The following is a 19322-nucleotide window of genomic DNA, read 5'->3' as shown; positions in this document are numbered from 1 at the left end:
CTGAACAGAGGTTAATTTTTGCGGTCAACTACGTTATTAAGCCAACGGTGGGAAGACGTAATTTTTTCCGACGGAAACTTTTTTGGCTATCATTTTTAAATATTATTGTTTCGCGTAGAATTTAATGGTTAAATTACTTAGATTTAAGATCTGACGAATGTGGCCGGGAGTTAGCGTATAGAACGAATGGCACCCGTTTCGACGCAAACCACATCCAAATTAAAGATGGGAGCGGAAGAAAAATCGTGCGCGCTTGGGCAGGGTTTTCCTCAAGCGGTGCCGGGGATTGAAGGGAAGCTGAACAGCGAAAAGTGTCTGAATATTCTTGGGGGACGTTCTGCTTCCTTCCATTCACGAAAAATTTCCTGGCAAGGTCATCAAGTTTATCCAACATAGGTCGCCAATCCATCAATCCAAGATGATAAACGACTGGTATGACGACAATCAAAATGAAATTAAAATTCTTCCGTGGCCACCAAAAGGAGCAGACATGAATCCCATCGAAAATGTCTGGGGGGACATGGTAAAAGACTAAAGGAATTTTCCCGTCCTCGGTCCGCGGAGGAAGTTTATGCTAGGGCTAACGGGATTTGAGAGAGCTACCGAAGAAAGTCTACTTATTGGCAAAAACTTGCGCTTTCCATGACTAAAAGATTGCAACTTGTAATTGTAAATAATGGTTATTGGACCAAATATGAATAAAATATTTAAAATTATTTTCTGTGCTATATTTTGTTTAGTTAGCGATATTGAATAATTTTGTATATTGACGTTGCATTTTGGTTTGCGGTTAGAAACGAAATATTGTTAATCGAAACAGTGCAATACTAATAAATGTGGCTTGTGAAATTCATTACGTTTAAGTGTCTGTCGGGATATCTGTAGCAAAATCTTACTTCAAGTAGTAGCTTAGCGGTATAGTTACTGGTGCAGATACGGTTTGCAACGGGTCCATCCTGATATAAGTCGAAAATTTTTTCCATGTTTTTTCTAGAAATAAAATCGATTTGTCCGCTATTATGAATAATTATTAATGGTAATCTACGATTATGATTTTTTAAATATCATATTTAAAGACGCGTTATGGAGTCAATGATGAACAAAGCGAGTGATGGAGGTTGACAATTGGTTTATTACACATTTTTCGTCTTAGCCTGGGGGTAGATTGCGGGTATAACCCAAAAATACTAGACTCTACTTTTTCCAGACAGTTTTCGTAACGCTTCGGGCATTAGCAAAAGGTGTCTGGACTTAAACTACCATTCCGAACTTATTGTGTTTTTACGCAAACTCAGCCTTAACCAATTTAAAAACGATGAATAGTTCACATATCTTGCCCATAGATGGCTTTTTAAAATTAAATCGGTGTTTTTTTTGTGCAGGATACTGTACGTACTGTATATATCTCAGTACTGATGTCTCTTCACAAATTGTTCTGTTTGATCCCTCAAACCACTAAAATTCCCATTTTCAATATTCGATACATTGATGTTTCTTCGTTTGATTTTTCCTTGTAGCCTACGTGTTGTAAATACCCTTTTTTACTTGTGTGATTCCGCAAAATTGTTCTTTTAGACTTCTAATCCATAAAATTCACAGTTTGAGTATTTGATACCGATTGTTTTTTGTTTGATTTTGTCTTGTACATACTGTAAATACCTTTCCTACTATATGTATCTTTACAACAAAATTTTACTTTTATACTAAACAATACTCAAAATTCACAATTAGGGTATTCAATAAATTTTTTTTTACGACATTTCGTGTCCTCAATTATTATTGAGTTATCCGTCTCCCTCTGCGCTAGTGTTGCCTCTCCACGCGGTTAAAAAAAAGGACAATAAAAACCAAAAGACAAAGTTGAAATTAAATTCAGGTGAGCCGATGTAATCAGATACGAAACCGTTGGTTGCCTGTCAACAGACACTACGGATAGGAACACACACGAGGGGCAGGTCTACACGAGAGCCACACGGAATGGCTGTCAAACCATGCGTCTCGTCCTCAAACTCGAGGGGGGGGGGGTTAAAAAGGGACGTCGACGTCACAAACCCAGCACTGGAAACATTCGGGAAACAAGACAAAACTCTGAGAAGACACAAGCACGAAGTTCTTGCTGAACCACGATGAACTTGTGCGAAATTCGATAACAGGAGGAAAAACGTGACGAATCTGGACCGAGGTGTAGTGTGCTTGCCAGCGAGGTCGAGAATGATAGTAAGGTCGAGTCCTTGAAGCTCCACCTTTCGTTCCCAATTCCCCTACTCCTAGTGCGGCCTTGCCTGACCGGATTTAAAGGAGACCGTTTTGGCGAGCTAACTCACCAACAAATCAACAACTAGTAAGAAGAAAGTGGGATTAATAGAAAGACGATTCTGCTCAAACGTGAACCACCACACACTAAGCAATATTAAAGAAACTATTATTACTTAAACAGAAATTTACTCAAGATTATTAGAATAATCAAAAAACGAACCATCACATGAATATATGTAAGCAAACATATGTTGGCTATGCTAGTTGATATCAACAGAGTTTCCGTGGCCGTGCCATTCGATTCTGCGACCGTAGCAGGCACCTTGGTACTACAATTAACTGACGTTGAATGACCGGCTGCAGAGGAATGGGTCCGGGCGTGTTCACTCAAATGGCTTTTGCGGGCGAAGATCTTGGAACAAATGGAACAGCTGAAAGGTTTCACTCCAAGCGTGCAACTTTAGATGAGCTTTGCGATTCTCCTTCAAGGCAAATCGCTTGGGGCATATAGGACAGGAGTACCGACGGTCACCAGTGTATGATCGCATATGAATGTGAAGATTCCGGCGTAGTGCAAACTCTTTGCTGCAACTGGCCTCTGGACAAGGGAATCGACGGCTTTACGTGTGAATGCGAACGTTGCCCTGTGAGTTGCTGAGGCACGGAAACGATTGGTCGCACTGGAATAGATTCGTCGCTGAAGATTCCAGTTGCTGTTTCCGCGATCCCAGGATGAGGATGAACTGAAACAAGCTGAACAAAAGAAAGAACAGGAATCTGAGCTTTTGGACATCTTAGAACCTTTGCCATTCCGTTGTTCCGAAATCTCTACTGGTATGCCATTGGCCGCCTTTTGAGCATCCGACAGTACGATCTCGGAGCGTGCCACTATTGTCCCACAAAGACGTTATCATCCTTGTGATTCAATTCTTCCTTTCCTTCATCGTTGAAACTCCTCGAATCGGCCTTGCACATCCGTCGGTTTATCATGTTCCATTGCCGACAGATGTTGTACCGATCCACTGGAAGGTAGTGGTTCATTGTGACTGAGCAAATGATCTCCAGTTCGGCCCGGAAGAAGGTCTTTAGATGACAACGGGCGCAATCGTAAGGTTTCAATCCAACAACGCCACAATGCTGGTCAACCATGTGGTGTTGCAAATTGGAGGTGGCTGTGAACAGACATTCACACAGGTAGCGCACGTAGGCTGGGAATCCAGCAAAAGGGTGTTCAATCAAATGAGCCTGCAGTTTAAAAGGTGTGTCGAACTGGCACGCACAGAGGCGACACGGATACAGACATCCGTCCGACATTAAATGACCAGCTACGTAAGGCTGAATTGCTGCTTTAGTGGCGAAGATCTCTTGCACTTCATACACCGATAGCTCCTCTGCAGCGGTTTAGGCAGTGGAGAGAGCGCCGTCTGTTGATGGACCATCATCTGATTGTGAGCTTGAAGGTAGTTCTTACAAATGTAAGTTTGCTGCCCGTTTAAGCTAAACAGGCCAGAGGAGGCGCAGCGCTAGGGCCATGAGGCGGGGCTTGCAGATGGGCATAATAAGCTTTTTCTGTTGGTAGAGGGACGCGGAGCTGGGCGCAAAAAGGCCGCGCCGGAGACTTTGCAATTAGACAATTTGTGTTCGGCCAAGGCCGAAGCTGTTGGAAAAATTTCATCGCAAATGTTGCCTTTCATTCAGCCACTTGCAGCCAGTGATGGCAGTAAATTAGAGCTAGACGGACCAGTGCTACTTGCGGATGATGGGCATTCTTCATGTGAGCCTCCAGCTCCGATCTCGATTTCCGCGTTTCGCTGCAATAAGCGCAATTGAGACTCAAGTTCAGCACTGTGGGCGTTGTGGAGTTATTTTTCGATTTGTCCGTCTTTCCCACTTTAGTCAGAATTGAATTCTCTCCAGTCACAGCCGTCAATGGTACTTAGAATAAAGGTAATCTATGGCCTTGATGAGTTAGATTCTTGGTCCGTCCCAGCAAGAATTCAACCGTGAAGGACTGCTGGCAAAGTGGACCTTCGAGTAGGCCACAGCTTGTTTTCTTAATAGGTGGAATTCGTGGCGTCCATCCAGCACACGCTGGATAGCAATTATATAAACCTCCTCCTGGTGGACATGTTATGGCCAATAGAGGCTATGCCGACTGCCGATACATGCGAAATAAGGCGAATCGGGCAACACTTCGAAAAAGGCTCAAATTCCAACCATACTTTTCATGACTGGTTTTTATTGATTCAAACTCGGCTTATACGAGGAAAAGAAGAACTTTTTTTGCAGTTCGCACAACATCATTTTTCCTATGCTTACGGGAAGTAACAAGGGCTTAAAGGATTCCTGTGTGATCAGATCGATTGAAATCTAACTTTTATTAGTACAATACAAAAGCATTTACCACACAATAACAGAATATGTTCACGCGTGAATCTTCTTGTCGTTTCTGTTGTAAATCATTTTCCCCGTAGGGTGAATGACTTCACCTGAACACCAAAGCTCGTCATCCCGCCGTTCTCGATCCCAAGCATTCGCTTACCAAGCTGTTGATACGCTGGGCGCATTTTTCCGTTGCTCAAGGGCTAACTGACCGGAGGCTGACCAAGGTTCGTGCCTGTTATTGGGTGTTAAGCGGGCGTAAAGCAACAAAATCGGAAATCACGGCCTTCCATTATTGTTCCCGAGAGCGAGCTCGTTCGTTCCAGCCGATAATGACCCCGCTTCTGGCAGAACGGGTTCAGCCGTTTAGCACGCCGTTCACCAGTGTTGCGTGTGGACTTCTTGGCCGTTCACCTGTCTCGTCGCCATATTCGTATCATTCCGTTTTTTTTTCTTTAAGTTTAATGGGCCATTTTTTTCTCGCTATCCTACGTGCGTTCTTTTATCGCTACATCGAATTCGCCATATACGTGCTTAGTTTGGAACAGACGGACAAACAATAATCTTAGCCGTCCCTACATTAAAAATTAGCAATGGAGTTTAGTAAGATAAATTTTTTGTATTTTACATTTTTTGTTTATTTTTTTTTTGCCTCATTTTACCTTCCATATTTCCCAGGAAAGAGTACAATAAAAATGAAAATGATACTACGTTCCCAGTTTTTAAATGATGAGTTGCCAACCCCCTTTGAAACTATTAGGGCTCGTTTCAGTTCTACATATGTTTCCCGTGACCAGTTTAATACCGGAAGATAATGGCGCGACACGTAAGATCAGCTTTTTGTTTTTAAGCTTTGCGCCAGTACCTTCCGGTAGTAAGCTGGTCAGGGGTAACCCATGAGTAGACGGAGCCGAGCCCTAGAAACTATTCACTTGAACGAAAACTGGCGTTCCATACACAGTTCCAGGTTACCTAATTCTTTCATTTCTTCAAAATGTTGACTGGCAGGTGAATTACTTACGTTGTTTTCAAATTCCAACGAAAATGAAGCCTGCGTCGAATTGTTGCACCAGAGGACGTAAAACACCAACAGTGTTAGCCCAACGATGATCAATCGTGTCAATGTCCTCAAACGTTTCATCCTGCAGTCATACAAGGATTCCATACAAATTAATGTTTCTAGCTCATTTTACTATGTAAGTTAGTGATTTTCACTTTTTGAAGGTGTTTGTTGCGGCGGGTAGAGAGCTAAGGTCGTCGTTAAACAGGTACATCCGAATCCCGCAGACGTAACTTTCCATATAAGTTTCCCAGTCGATTTTGCGTACGTCAAAGTTAAAAACGTCTTGATCTTTGGAAGACATCTTGTCAATCAACTGGATTGGGTTGCGACTGGCAAAGTTCCATTCACGTAAATTGTAGAATTCCAGACAGGACATCAGTCTGTGAGTTCTCTTGTACAGCCGAGTCTAATAAAATAACATTGATTTTTGTTTTATGAAAATGGCTACGCCCTGTTTTGTAACATTCACTGGTTCACCAAAAACGGCTTCCTGCCACATAGGCGTGCGAACAAGTCTGTAATGATGGCTGGTAAGTGATGATATAAGGCAACTTCGACTTGGTAGACTATCCAATTGAAACGTAGCTCAACGCCGGGACATCTCATAATTTCTTTAAAAGGAAATTTGGCAATATTCTGCAAGCCCAGACGTCTAAACTCTCTCCACCTGATGGGATTTAAAGAGCCGGAAACGCAATTGTATATTGCTATCGGCTCAGTTGATCTAAGAAGAAAATAGTTTGAAAAAATTCATTAAAAGACCTGTGATGAGGAAGTTATAAAAATGTACTTGTCACTCGTCCCTCTGTTCCAGGCTGCTGCTATCATCAAATTGATTGGAATGTCGACAGGAACTACGTCAGCTATAACCTTCTCATCCGCTCTTAGAGTGTGAATCAATCCTTTGCCCACTCCAGCTACTAGACCTGTTATTCAATGATTCTCTAAGAGACGTCCTACGTGCTGTGCACGAATCTGTTTCATTCGTACCGCTAGATCCATTGAAATTATCAATCCAGCCAGCCAATGGCTCTTTCATGGCACCTGTGACGATGGAAGGTCGGACAACAACTATTGGAAGTGTGTATTCGTCGCGTTTAGTGAGATTAAGTAATAATTGCTCGGCAAGAGCTTTGGTGTAAGCATACACGTTAGGGCATTTTCCAATTAACCTGCTCAAACGATACCAATATATTTTTAAAAAATCTAATTTTCGAAAAAAAACTGTTATTGTTAAAAAACTGTAAAGCAAACTGTTATCGAACTGTTTAGTGATGTTGGTCAGGAGTTGATCGTCCATCGAATCTGCCAAGTCTATTAGCTTTTCGGGATCAAGTGATCCGGGGTGAATTTCTTCGGCTATCTCTTTCTTCTCCACATTGGTGTAAGCGGTGGAAACGTGAACAAAAGCCTGCGGGCAAACCCATGATTGCGGATAAGGTAAAGATGGCAAATTATGTAATCGAAATTACATAACCATGAGTTCCTTAAACTGCCCACAAATGTTTGCAACGCGTTGTGTGCCTTTCACGTTAGTGTCGATAGCACTCCTCAGATTATCATCAAACTTGAGGCGGGCAGCCGAGTGAAAAACGACAGACATTGCCACTGAGTTCTTGCATGTCGGAAAGTGAAAGGCCAAGATCTGACAGAGACACGTCTCCGTTGATTGGAATCAGTTTTTTCAGTGCATCGGGTTGATTTTGCTTGAGCCATTCAAAAACCTTGGGTAGATATAAAACTATATTTATAACCGAAATTTGTCATTTTTGATTAACAAAAAAAATTTCGAAGCTGTACCATGCAGTTGATCATTTCCTGGAGACGGAGGAGCATGTCTTTACCTGGAGTTGGTCTGATCAGCAAATATAGGCGGTCTATTCCTGGGCAAGATCGTAGAAGTTTTTCTACCAGAACTTTGCCCATGAAACCAGTCGCTCCAGTAATGAAAACTGATCGACCAGAATAAAACTCTTGGATGCCAATTCTCTCCATTTTGTGTTTAATTTTCCCTTTTCCAAGACAGAAAAAAAGAAGCAACAGGTAAAATTAACGCTTACATATTTTTACCGATTATTAACAAAATTTACGGAATTATTGCTGTTAGAAGCTGGACTGACTGGTGTCTTCAAAATTCAAGCAGCTTAAGGTTGATATTCGCACGACCCCGAAGCCTTTTCTATGGCAGAGAAGACGAGCGAGAATGATCAGTGGGCGGGTGCGGGACTTTTTTATTCGGTTTTCGCTTAGCCAGAAGCAACCCGTGTGCAGGCAAGACATTTCGCCCTCCATACGCCAAGCTAGTAAATCCGTGTAACGGTGATTTGTCCTTCTCTGTTGAAGGATAGTTGTATAAGTCAAAAGAATATTGCAGATGCCAAGGTTAAAATATGACGTAGAAAGCGAAAAAAATGTGCTAATAGAGGTGGGCAAGACCAAACAGTTTTGCTGAAATACTTGCCGAGAGCCCATTGAAAATATAAAATTTAATGAAAAAAACAATCAAAGCGGTAAAATTGTAAGAGATTTGAACAGGCTCAATTTCTGTTATTTTAGCTTTGGATACCGTTAGATACTTATTTTCCTTACTTGTATGGCTGTTTAACTGGCTGAAGCTGGACGTCCCGTTAAAAAACTTTGGATTCGGAGTTTTGAGTAGAGCTACCATAGACGTTGGCCTTGCCCAAGAATTGTCACCAGTTTCCTGGGATATTCTAAGGGGGTGTTACAGAGTGTATAAAATGGGCGATGCATCAAAGATTAAGCAGCACTCGTACGGCAACTATCGCTTTCAGATTTATTTCTCCGTAGCATTTTCAGAGGGGAGGTATAAGTAGCAATGGCAGTAGATATGAAACAGTCAATCATAAGTGAATTTTACAATGGTCGCTCTGTTTTCGTAACGGGAGCAACGGGTTTTATGGGCAAGGTGTTGGTGGAGAAGCTCTTACGGGCGTGTCCCGGTATTGAACGCCTCTATTTACTGATGAGGACTTCGGGAGGCCAAACTGCCGATTGTCGCCTTCAAGGACTCATTCAGAATCAGGTTCATGTTTCTAACGAGTTCCTTTAATCTTAGTTAAATCGCTTCTGCAGTGTTTTAATAATTTTACAATACGAATGTAATTTATTTATGCAGATATTCGACAAGATCAGAGAACAGCAGCCGGATGTGATGGGAAAAATCACAGCTGTGACAGGCGATATGACTTCACCGGGGCTGGAGTTATCACCTTCTGATTTACAATTATTAACAGAAAATGTTTCGATTGTCTTTCACTCTGCCGCTACCATTAAATTCAACGAAGAACTTAAAACCGCCATTCGGATGAATGTTAAAGGTCCCTTGCAATTATTGGAAATTTGCCGGCAAATGAAACACCTTCAGGTAACTTATTTTTACGTAACATGAATCGAAAAGTCCTTTTGAATTTCTCCTTTTTTCGTTTTAAGGCTCTCGTGCACGTATCAACGGCTTTCAGCAATTTCGACAGTGAAGAAATTAAAGAAGATGTTTTTCGTGACGCTAAAGTTAACCCCGCAGAGTTGTTAGAATTTATTGATTGCCTAGATGATGATGGAGTCGAAAACATGTCGAAACAGTAAGCGGTCAATTTCATAGAATAACACATTTGTAAAAATTATTAATAGGAGTATATCCTTCAAGATTACTCGGTAATTACCCTAATACCTATGCTTACACGAAAGCCTTAGCCGAGCAATTGCTGAAGGAAAGATGCGGAAGCATTCCAATGGTCATCATCAGGCCATCCATCGTTACTGCAGCTCAAAGTGAGCCTTATCCGGGCTGGATTGACAACACGAATGGAGCATCAGGTTTATTTTCATCGATAATTTAAGTGATAGTTTAATTTTAAACGAAATTCTGTTGTTTTCTTCAAAAACTATGTTTTATAATGGCTTTAGGGCCGATTGCCGCCGTTGGTAAAGGTTTTTGTCGCATTCTGAAAGTTAACGAAGACATGCTCAGTGATATTATACCTGTTGATTGTGCCATCAATCTAATGATCGCACTCGCTTGGCATACAGCAAATCACAAGTAGTCACATATTATTACTTCTAAAAATTCTCAAAATAAAAAAAAGAATATTTCATTGCCTCCAAATTCTACCGCCTGTCAGCCCGACTGGCGTTTCCGTTTACGCTTGTACTACTGGCCATCTCAACCCCCTCACCTGGGGTCACGTGAAACGCTGGACGATTGAATCTTGGTTGAAATTCCCCACCAAGGACATGATGTGGTATCCGAATGTCCGCTACACAACCAACGACATTTCCCTCAAGATCAACCAAACTATGCTCCACGATTTTCCTGCGTATTTAATGGATTTTTATATGAAAGCGACGGGAAAACGAACCAAATGGGTATGACTCAGTTGAATTAACTGTGGGATTTTAAAAGCGAAATTGGAAGGACATTACTAGTATTACCGTACCATATTTTTTATTTTATTTTATTTTTTTTTTGTATTGCGATAAATAGGTGCGGCTGTACTCCAAAGCCAGCAAAGCTTTTTCGATTTATGATTTTTTTACGACGCATCAATGGCGATTCATTAGTAAAAATCCTCTTCGGTTAATGGAAGAAATGTCTGTCGAGGACCGCGACCTTTTTGATTTTGATGTTCGCAAGATTAATTGGCAGAACTATTTTGAAACTTACATTTTAGGTCTACGGCTGTATGTCCTTAAGGACGATATTAGCAGTCTCCCACTTGCAAAAAACAACCTCAACAGGTATAATTGATTTAACTTATTGTTCTCTGTAACAAATGATCTTATCTTTGTATCCCTATTTCCTTTAGGTTGTACTGGATACAATTTATGGGGCTTCTTCCCGTCTTTGTGGGCTGCATCTTGCTATTTTCTGCAATCTTTTATTATATGTAATCGGTTTATTTGTTCCAAAAATTTTCTTACAAATATTTATACCCTTAGTCATGCGTAAGGAAAACATAACGGAGCTTAACAGCTACCTTGGCAATTGTGAAAATGAACACACATTTTAATGTTCCTCTTTGGCAAATATTTCTAACATACAGAAATACAAATTAAAAACCCTTTTTCGTGCAAAACAAATACTTTTTCGTGATTGGACCCAGAACGCAATAAACGCATAAGGAAATGTGAACTATTTACAATGTGGTCAGTAAACCGTAAAGAAGGTACCATCCTCAGCTACTCAAAATTTCAAATGGCAGTGAAGTGTAAATTACAAACGAAAACAAATCTAAGAGGATATTTGTTTTAGATCTATGTTCAATAGCTACGGCGCGAGAAGTAACGAAAATTTTGAATGACGAACTTAAACATTTTTCTATATACATGAAGTCATATGGTTGTCGAGCGTTGAATGAGAGTTTATTCGCTGTCAAGGTGAAGAGGTGGGCTCTATAGAGGTGGTGGGATGTGACGTGAGCGTTCTTCGTTTTTTTAGGCGAATACCGCTGCCATCATACGGGGATTGAGGTAATCGTAAAGCATTGGAGCTCTGGGGGATGATCATTCGAAAAAAGTTTTGTAAGGCCATCGGTCATCAAAAATGAAACTCCCGTTTTAACTATTTGTATTTGTATTTTTTTTATTACTATTATTATTTTTAATTCTTTGCATTTTGCCTGGTAAAACGTTTCCCATAATCTGTTGAAAAAGTTTGTCTTTGTGATTTTTAATTGCCTATCTAAATTATGATGAAAGACATTGAGGGTTCGATAGCTTTCGTCTCCCCGGGTCAATTCGACATTGAAAGACACAATGACACCTGTGCCGATGGAGTGTTCGTCCGTAAGGCGAATAAAATTTATGGTATTGGAAATAGCAGCTGTGCTGTTCTGAAGGGACTGGACATGACCGTTAAAAAGGGAACCATGTAAGATAAAATTTTATTGCTCTTTAAATTTTTTTTGCTCTTGCGCTTTCCTACTTGCATTGGATTGTGCTAGCTACTGTAAACTCGATGCCAATTTTGAACGTCATGCAAAGTGCCAATTTTGAACGTCATGCAAAGTGCCAATTTTGTGTTGATCAATTATTTGGCAGATACGGATTATTAGGAGCTAGTGGCTGTGGCAAGACGACCCTTTTGAGCTGCCTTATTGGTTGTCGAAGACTAAATAGCGGAGGCATACTCGTTTTCGGTTACGAGCCCGGCTCGGAAGAGAGCGGCATACCCGGTCCCAGGGTTGGTTACATGCCACAAGAACTCGCCCTACACGACTATTTTACTATTAAAGAGACGCTGCATTATTTTGGTCGCATCTACAATTTGAAATCAGATTTCGTCCATGCCCAACTGGAATTCCTATCCAAGCTGTTGGACCTTCCCCCGGGCGATCGTTACGTAAAAACGTTGAGCGGCGGTCAGCAGCGACGAGTTTCCTTTGCTGTTGCCCTGTTTCACGAACCGGAATTGTTAATTTTGGACGAACCGACTGTTGGCGTTGATCCGTTACTTAGACAAAGGTAATTGCGAGAAAAATTTATTTCCGTTTGCCTTCAGTTTAATTGTTTTATTTTCGCATTCAATGTTTGGGAGAGGTAAACAACAACAAAAGCTGGGGGCATTGGCATTGCTTTTTACGTAACGAGCTGCCACGTGCAGATAGATTCTTTTTTCTTCTTCAGCCTTGAACTACCAATGAAGCAAAGGGTAAAGAAATCCTAGCCTGAATCGGTCACAAATGAGCGTAACAGACATCCGTGTCTGTGTTACGGGAGTTTTACGTGATAAATATCGATTAGTAGGTGATTTGCCAGTTGCTTTCCAAGATCCCCTCCTTCATGTTTTTCCCATTTTCTATGACACTTCAGATCAAAATTGAAAGAGAATAATGTGTAGTGTTCTTATTTTCATTACAACAGCATATGGGATCATCTTGCCCGTCTGAGCGCCGATCATGGAAGGACCGTCATCGTTACGACCCACTACATCGAAGAAGCACGACGGGCTAACACGGTAGGGCCACAATAATCTATTCATTAAAAGTAAGGCCAAAAGGGTCAATATTTTCAATGGCACCCATTTTATTTTTTGTTGGCGGCTGTCGTTAAATTTCAAAGACATTCAAAGACATTCACTCGGGCCTATTTTTTTCTTATTTTATTGCTGGTTCAACGAGCTGTTTGATCTAAATAGGAACCCCATTTCTTGCTATAATGGTTCTTGACAAATTCAGCTTTTACTTAAAAATTTCTTGCTTATTCATTCGATTTTAAGATTTTTTTTCTTCCTAGATTGGATTGATGCGTTCAGGCCGTTTACTAACGGAAGATAGCCCAGATAATCTCCTACAGAATTATGCACTTGCTTCGTTAGAAGACGTATTTCTTCACCTATGCATGAAAGATTTCAGTAATTTGCAAGCTGAAGTCGTTAACAATGCTGAAACTGTCGGTGAGATAACCTTAGTAGGCCAACGACTTTCAGAAGGCATTGACAACGATGCCTTTGAGCGTAGTGCAAGTCAATTGGATGTTTCTGAAACACCTATTCCACCAAGTTGCTTTCCAGTAAGAACGCTGTCTGCCCATCCCTGAACAAAGTGCAAGAAAGTGAATCGTAAATTTTTTTTTTTTTTATATAGACGGTAGCGATTAATCAAGGCTCAAGTATCACCAACATGAAGAGCGGAAAAATAAAGAAAATAGGATTCAAATTGTCTGTCAAATGCGACGGATCAGAGGCCGCCATGCCTCAAACTTGTAACACGCAATCCACGGCAAGAATCTTTTCGCGCCACCGTCTTGGCGCGCTGATTCAAAAAAATCTCTTGCAAATGTATCGAAACGTTGGGTATGGCTATTTTTTTTTCTCTTCCGTTGCCTTTGTTTGTTATTTTATGAGTAGCGATCAGTTAAATTACTAATTGAGTATTATTATTCGGCAGCTTATTTCTGTTCATCTTCCTTTTGCCGGCCAATCAAGTGATACTCTCTTGTTTATCTCTGGGAGGGGATCTTACGTCTCTCAAGTTAGCTATCGTCAATGACGAACTGGATCCCAACCAAGGACGTATCTGTAACTATACGACAACCTGCACGTATTCCATGTTCAGCTGTCGGTATCTTCGTTTTCTGGATAACACGACAATAGTCCAGGTTCAACGCCTTCCAGATTGTTTGTGATCATCAGTTTCTGACCAATATAACATTCTTACGTTTCCAGGTGCCGTTCCAAAGTGTTGAAGAAGCTGTGGACGCGACCAAACGAGGCAAAGTTTGGGGCGTAGTTCACTTCGGAAAAGGCTTCACTGATGAGTTGTTGGTTCGGCGAGCGGATGGTATTTACGCGGATAATGATACGATCCGTGCCAGCCGTGTCGCTATTACTCTGGATGAATCAAGTTCATGAAAGCAGTTTTCAAGGTTGTCCGCATAACTAATCGGTTCATTTGCATATGACAGATAAGCAGGTATCGCTGACTATCAAACGACAACTCATTGATGCGTTTGGCGATTTCAGTAAGGACATCTTGGCAGCATGCTCGTATCAGCCGATGGCCCTAAGCGTTCCTGTCACGGTAAACATTTTAAAAATTAAAAGTCGAATATTGATGGAAATGGGCTTTGAATTTTTCCTTTTCGTCTTGACGTTGATGTGCCCAGTTTCTGGATCCGATCTACGGAGAAAACAAACCGCCGTTCACCGATTATATGATCCCTGGTCTTATTCTGGCGTAAGTGAATTACGACACCTAAAATCAGATGTTCATTAAGGACATAATCAATTGTCATTTCAAGTTCTTACAAATTCATTGTGCTTTTCATTTCCCATTTAAGGATTATCTACTTTCTTGCTATGGCACTCACAACCGGCGTCTTCCTAACTGAGCGCAAATCAGGACTTTTCGATCGCAGCATGATAGCCGGTTTGCCAAATAAATTGTATAAAATGATACGTGATTTGACGCGTTCGTGATTTCACAGGTGTTCAGATGACTGAATACATGGCGGCTCATTTGGTTAACCAGTTAATCGTTCTGGTCGGTCAAACATTTTTCGTTTACCTCTTCGCGCTGATTGTCTTCAACACTGCTTGTCACGGCAACTTCGCTCTTGCGATTTTCATCACCCTCCTCCAAGGAATGTGCGGCATGTCGTTTGGTAAATGCAAATCTCGAATATAGCACTATCGTTTTGTATATTAATATTTCAACCGATTTAAATGCAACATCCAGGTCTTCTCGTTGCGGTTGTGTGTGACGAAGAGACCAGCGCCATCCAGATCACGTTGGGTAGTAATTATACGAACCTCCTCCTGGCGGGCATGTTATGGCCAATAGAGGCTATGCCGACTTACCTGCGTTACCTTTCTAATCTGACACCGCAAACGAACGCTATTCAAGCCCTGAGAAACATATTGGGGCGCGGTTGGGGCATGGAGCGCCGCGAAGTCTACATGGGCATCGTCACCAGTCTCTGCTGGATTTTTGGCCTACTGTGTTTAAGTCTCATTGTTGTCCGCTTTCGCAAATATACTGGCAAATTTTAATAGCGCGATGTCTGACGCTTTACTAATCATGGAAGGTGAGATGCCTGAATTTGATTTGTGTGGCTACGGTTTGGCTTACAGATGGGATAGTTTGCTTGGGATTTCCTGCTTTTCGTTTTGTTTGTGAACATTACGTACCTGTACTACCAAAACGTGTTTATTTTTTTTTTTTTTTACAATACAATAACCTCTTGGTTGCGTGCAACATAAAAACGAAATGTACGGGGTTTTTTTCTTCTTACGTTGCCATCGAGCTAAGAATGTTTACCAAGAAAAGGTTTTTTTTTCTTTTAGTTGTTCTAGGGAAAATGTTATTTTGATAGATGAAGATTCCTGCAACCTTGACTGCTAGGTTTATAAGTCCTTTCCCGGATGTTGATCGAATCGCTCTTCGGATAGAAAGGAGTTTTGCGCTATCATTGTTCAATTTCCTCTGGAAAAAAAATCCATCAATCAAATATTAAACTAACTGCTGAGTCACTGAATTGACCGCAACGTTTATATAACATAACATAACCAAACCTTCTTCAGTACGCGGTTCTTCACGATTTGCATGAGACACAGCATGGAAACCAATACCGGTATTTTTAAAGGACATTGTATGCAAATGGAGAAAAAAATTCAGCGATGCAACTGTGGTATCAGCTGTATAATATCGGCACATATTTCCCATCTTCGTCGGCTTCAAATATTCGTCTTTTTTTCTATTTCTTGAGAATTCATTTTTTTTGTTTGCATAGTTCATCGGAAATTCGTGTTTTCCCGAACGATAAAAATCTTCTATTCCTGGCTGACAGCAGAGTGATACTTGGGCTTTCGATTAATATTCCGAAAAAGGAAAGCTGATTGAATTCAAATGTATAGCACCGTAGATGATACAGATTTCTACAAGGCCAAGTACGCCATCTCTCAAACCTGATGACAGTCTTCGTTGGCCAGGATGTCTTTCACCGTCTTGTTTTGCTTGCTTCTGGTCTTCAAGAACAGTCCAAACAGCACCGCAAGGGAGTTGGAAATATCATTTAGTTCTCTCCGGATAGATCGTTAACGTGTACTTAAGTTTTTCTCCTTTGGTAGATCGTTCTGTCTTCAGTCTCACTCTTTTCAAATTCTGTTTCCCCCCGATGGAATAATTATGGCACGCTGACTACAAGTCGTTGGGCACGTTTAACGGTTCTTTGGCTTTCAGTCACGGATACGTCCATATGTAATGGTGCATACGAATTTTGAAAAAATACCGACCACGTCCATTTTTTTTTGCAAAACAAATCACGGCGGCTTGATTGATTGATGCTATGTGACTATTTTTCTTTTATTTTTGGAACCATGATGTCTTAGAATGAACTCACGCCATACCGCGTAGTACAGGCTCTCACTGACAAGGAAAGAATTCGAGAAACGCATGAATAATCTCCTTTGCATAATAGAGAAACAATTTTTTCAACCTTTGCCGAAAACTATGTTGGATACTTTTCCACTCGATTTCCGCGAATAACCATCGGTCGATGACTATCAGTACAGGAATTTTGAGCTTTAAGCATATGAATAAATACAAAACTAAGCAGTAAGCGGAAGAACGGAAACACGTTGAATTTTTCTGTTAAAGATCTATGGGAAGACCAGTAAAAACTTTTCATATGTAGCGAATAATCAAATGAGCCTATATGTTCGCCCGTTGCTCTGAGCTTTTTTTAAACTATCATATTTTTGATCTAACACGACATCCATCGTTTTCTCTGCGTTCTGCAGCACCATGAAGTAATAATTGAAAAAAAAAAACTGTAAATGAGCCTTGCGTATATTGATTTTATTATACGTTCAGAAGGAATAGATATTTACGAGCTTCAAGAAACCAAATAAACAAAATTTAGTGAAGAGTTACACAGTTTTCTGGTTTTCTGTTGCTCAATCTTAGTTCGCGTTGAATGGCTACATTTTGTAATTTTGCACTATGTTTTTCCGTTTTAATCGTGGGATGACAGTAGAAAACGGGTCAGGGGTAGATAAACAAGTTCGGCCGCATGAGGAGACCAAATGAAATCACCGTGGCAGAAAGCGGGATTGTCCATCCGTATCGAGCCTTTCAAATTTCTCAACTTAGTTTTCAACCAAGAGACATCCTTGCAAAAACAATGGGTATAAATTATTTAGAACTGAGACAACAGGCAAATGTTTAATTCACTTCTGGTGGTGCGAATGGGTCGTTATCGGCGTGAACTAAAATGACGGGCACGGTCACTGAAGTGAGGTTGTATTCGGGTGGGAGTGTTGCACCGTATCGCTTGTGATTTTCTTCCTCCCCGTAGTCAAAATAGCTTAAGGACTCTCCTGCACGCACAATTTAAGTGTTCGAGACTCTTTCCGACTTTTAAATTGATTATTATTCAATAAAGATACCGCTGTTATAGTTTTGTAGAAGATGCATCATCGTATATGCTGAGCCACCCGCTGGATAATGGGCGATTAAGCGATAGTATTCGTCCTGTCATGCCATACGAATTGATTTAATGAAAGCAACAAACGACGAAATTATGGATTACAAACATTGTTGAGCACATCCGATTTCCCGAAAATATGTGACAGCCAGTAGCGACCAAATTCAGCTCCAAATTCACTCGTTTCGCATATTAAACGGGTAACGGAATGTAGTACGCCATCGTTAGTGTGAACAACTCCGATGCCAAATATACGTTGATAAAGCTATGCCAAGCAGCACGAAGATTTCGACAAAAGTTATTCTTTGAAATTTTGAAGGTCAAAATGTATTGTAGCCTACCTGATAAAGCTTTATGAATGGTGCCAACAGACGGAAGTAATTCTTTAAATGTGCAGCGCTAACGGTTGGACCGAGCCCAATCATCACATCAACTTTATCGTTCATTTCAGGGCGTTCGATTGCGCTGATGAAAAAGAGTGAGCAGCCTAGTGAATATCCGACATAAGCGGCCAATGTTTCTTCGCTGGTTACATTAAGAACGTAATCTATGCTGGACGTGACGTCGAATCGACCCATTTCATCCCAGCTTTTTTCAAAATACAAGTATGTTTTAAGCTTTTTTTCTCATATTTAATTTGAGTTATTACGGCCTACGAAAAATTCCAGTATTCCCGATCTTCGTCCGGATCAAGGCTGACGTGTTTCCGAGAGTAAGTGTTTCCTCTTGAATTGCCTAACCAAACATCTAAATAAATATTGGAATTTATATTATAAACTCTTCGACAGCAAAAATTATAACAAAAACTCACCAAATCCAAGGTCTGCCAAAATAAAAGCTATGGGTTGATTTAATGATTAAAAAGTAAATATTCGTTAAAGGATGAATAAAGGTGTCCACAAATGTAACGGAATAACTTACCCAAAGAATTGTTGGTGGAACTGACTAACCAGAAGTGATCGTTTCCCATCATTCCGTGCTGAAGGAAAATCGGTCTCCGTTTTAAATAGGAAGTTGCGTTTTGCGGATAAATTTCACGCCTACCACTTGGTATCCGGTGAAGTGCTAGAATGTATCCATCGTCTGTAACTACGTGATGGATTTCAATTGGATATCCTCGATGAGAAATGATCTCTGGCTATAGCAATTTAAATTTAAAAACATTTCGGAATAAATTAAAGGAGATATCCTACTGTTGTCATAAACGCTTCCGGATCTTGAAAAACGTTGCGATCCATTCGAGGCCGGATAGAACGGTAAAACCCATCTAACAGGTTTGTATAAAAATTAACAAAGTTCGACGATAATCGTCGCGTATCGGACAGACATAAATAATAGGCAGCTATGGAAATAATTAAAATTTGAACGAGCTTCACGTCCTTCATGGTGGGAAGGCCAACACGTTAACTGTTTGCATGTGCTGGCTTATGTACCTCCAAGCTTGCTTATAGCCATTTCAGCAGCTATGTGAGCTATGCTTACGCGAAACGTGCTACGATGGCGATGGGCGTGATTGTATACAGTTCCCGCAAGGCAAAGGTGACGTGACGATCTTTTCTTCGGATTAGCCCGGCCGAGCTGCGCATTTGGTAATGAGAGTTTGCCCTATAGAATTTGAAGAAGGTCGCGGACGTGAGTAATAGCACCAACGTTTCCGGGTTAACAGGGAACTGCT

General features: G+C 40.9%; 4 protein-coding genes and 1 pseudogene across 4 annotated transcripts; 2 read left to right on the top strand and 3 right to left on the bottom strand.

The window, feature by feature from the left end:
- Positions 1-2379: 2379 nt before the first annotated feature.
- Positions 2380-4823, bottom strand: LOC130697029 (zinc finger protein 26-like; annotated as a pseudogene).
- A 743-nt stretch (positions 4824-5566) lies between these two features.
- LOC130697030 (putative fatty acyl-CoA reductase CG5065) lies at positions 5567-7696 on the bottom strand. The gene is given in 9 exon segments (XM_057520150.1): positions 5567-5780; positions 5854-6107; positions 6179-6425; positions 6492-6627; positions 6692-6873; positions 6967-7112; positions 7179-7302; positions 7304-7425; positions 7502-7696. Coding segments are annotated over 9 exon segments (1620 nt in total).
- An 856-nt stretch (positions 7697-8552) lies between these two features.
- On the top strand, positions 8553-10636 carry LOC130697031 (putative fatty acyl-CoA reductase CG5065). Its single transcript, XM_057520151.2, has 8 exons — positions 8553-8747; positions 8841-9089; positions 9155-9303; positions 9369-9538; positions 9629-9761; positions 9844-10087; positions 10206-10459; positions 10528-10636. Exons 1-8 carry the CDS (start codon positions 8553-8555, stop codon positions 10610-10612), a joined length of 1479 nt encoding a protein of 492 aa, XP_057376134.1. The 3' UTR covers positions 10613-10636.
- Positions 10637-11409: 773 nt separating this feature from the next.
- Positions 11410-15283, top strand: LOC130696523 (ABC transporter G family member 20-like). Its single transcript, XM_059495349.1, has 12 exons — positions 11410-11591; positions 11762-12184; positions 12584-12677; positions 12956-13231; positions 13306-13514; positions 13609-13819; positions 13887-14064; positions 14126-14241; positions 14327-14397; positions 14501-14589; positions 14648-14824; positions 14899-15283. Exons 1-12 carry the CDS (start codon positions 11410-11412, stop codon positions 15210-15212), a joined length of 2340 nt encoding a protein of 779 aa, XP_059351332.1. The 3' UTR covers positions 15213-15283.
- A 1880-nt stretch (positions 15284-17163) lies between these two features.
- On the bottom strand, positions 17164-19032 carry LOC130697032 (gastric triacylglycerol lipase-like). The gene is made up of 9 exons (XM_057520152.2): positions 18841-19032; positions 18569-18785; positions 18459-18485; positions 18304-18394; positions 17989-18235; positions 17757-17912; positions 17610-17694; positions 17395-17540; positions 17164-17332 (listed from the first exon to the last, which is right to left on the bottom strand). Exons 1-9 carry the CDS (start codon positions 19030-19032, stop codon positions 17177-17179), a joined length of 1317 nt encoding a protein of 438 aa, XP_057376135.2. The 3' UTR covers positions 17164-17176.
- Between the last annotated feature and the right edge of the window lie 290 nt (positions 19033-19322).

The sequence above is a fragment of the Daphnia carinata genome, chromosome 5 (assembly GCF_022539665.2).
Source record: "Daphnia carinata strain CSIRO-1 chromosome 5, CSIRO_AGI_Dcar_HiC_V3, whole genome shotgun sequence".
Lineage (NCBI taxonomy): Eukaryota > Metazoa > Arthropoda > Branchiopoda > Diplostraca > Daphniidae > Daphnia > Daphnia carinata.
The sequence above is the reverse complement of the archived record's forward strand: the minus strand, read 5'-3'. Positions and strand labels throughout refer to the sequence as shown.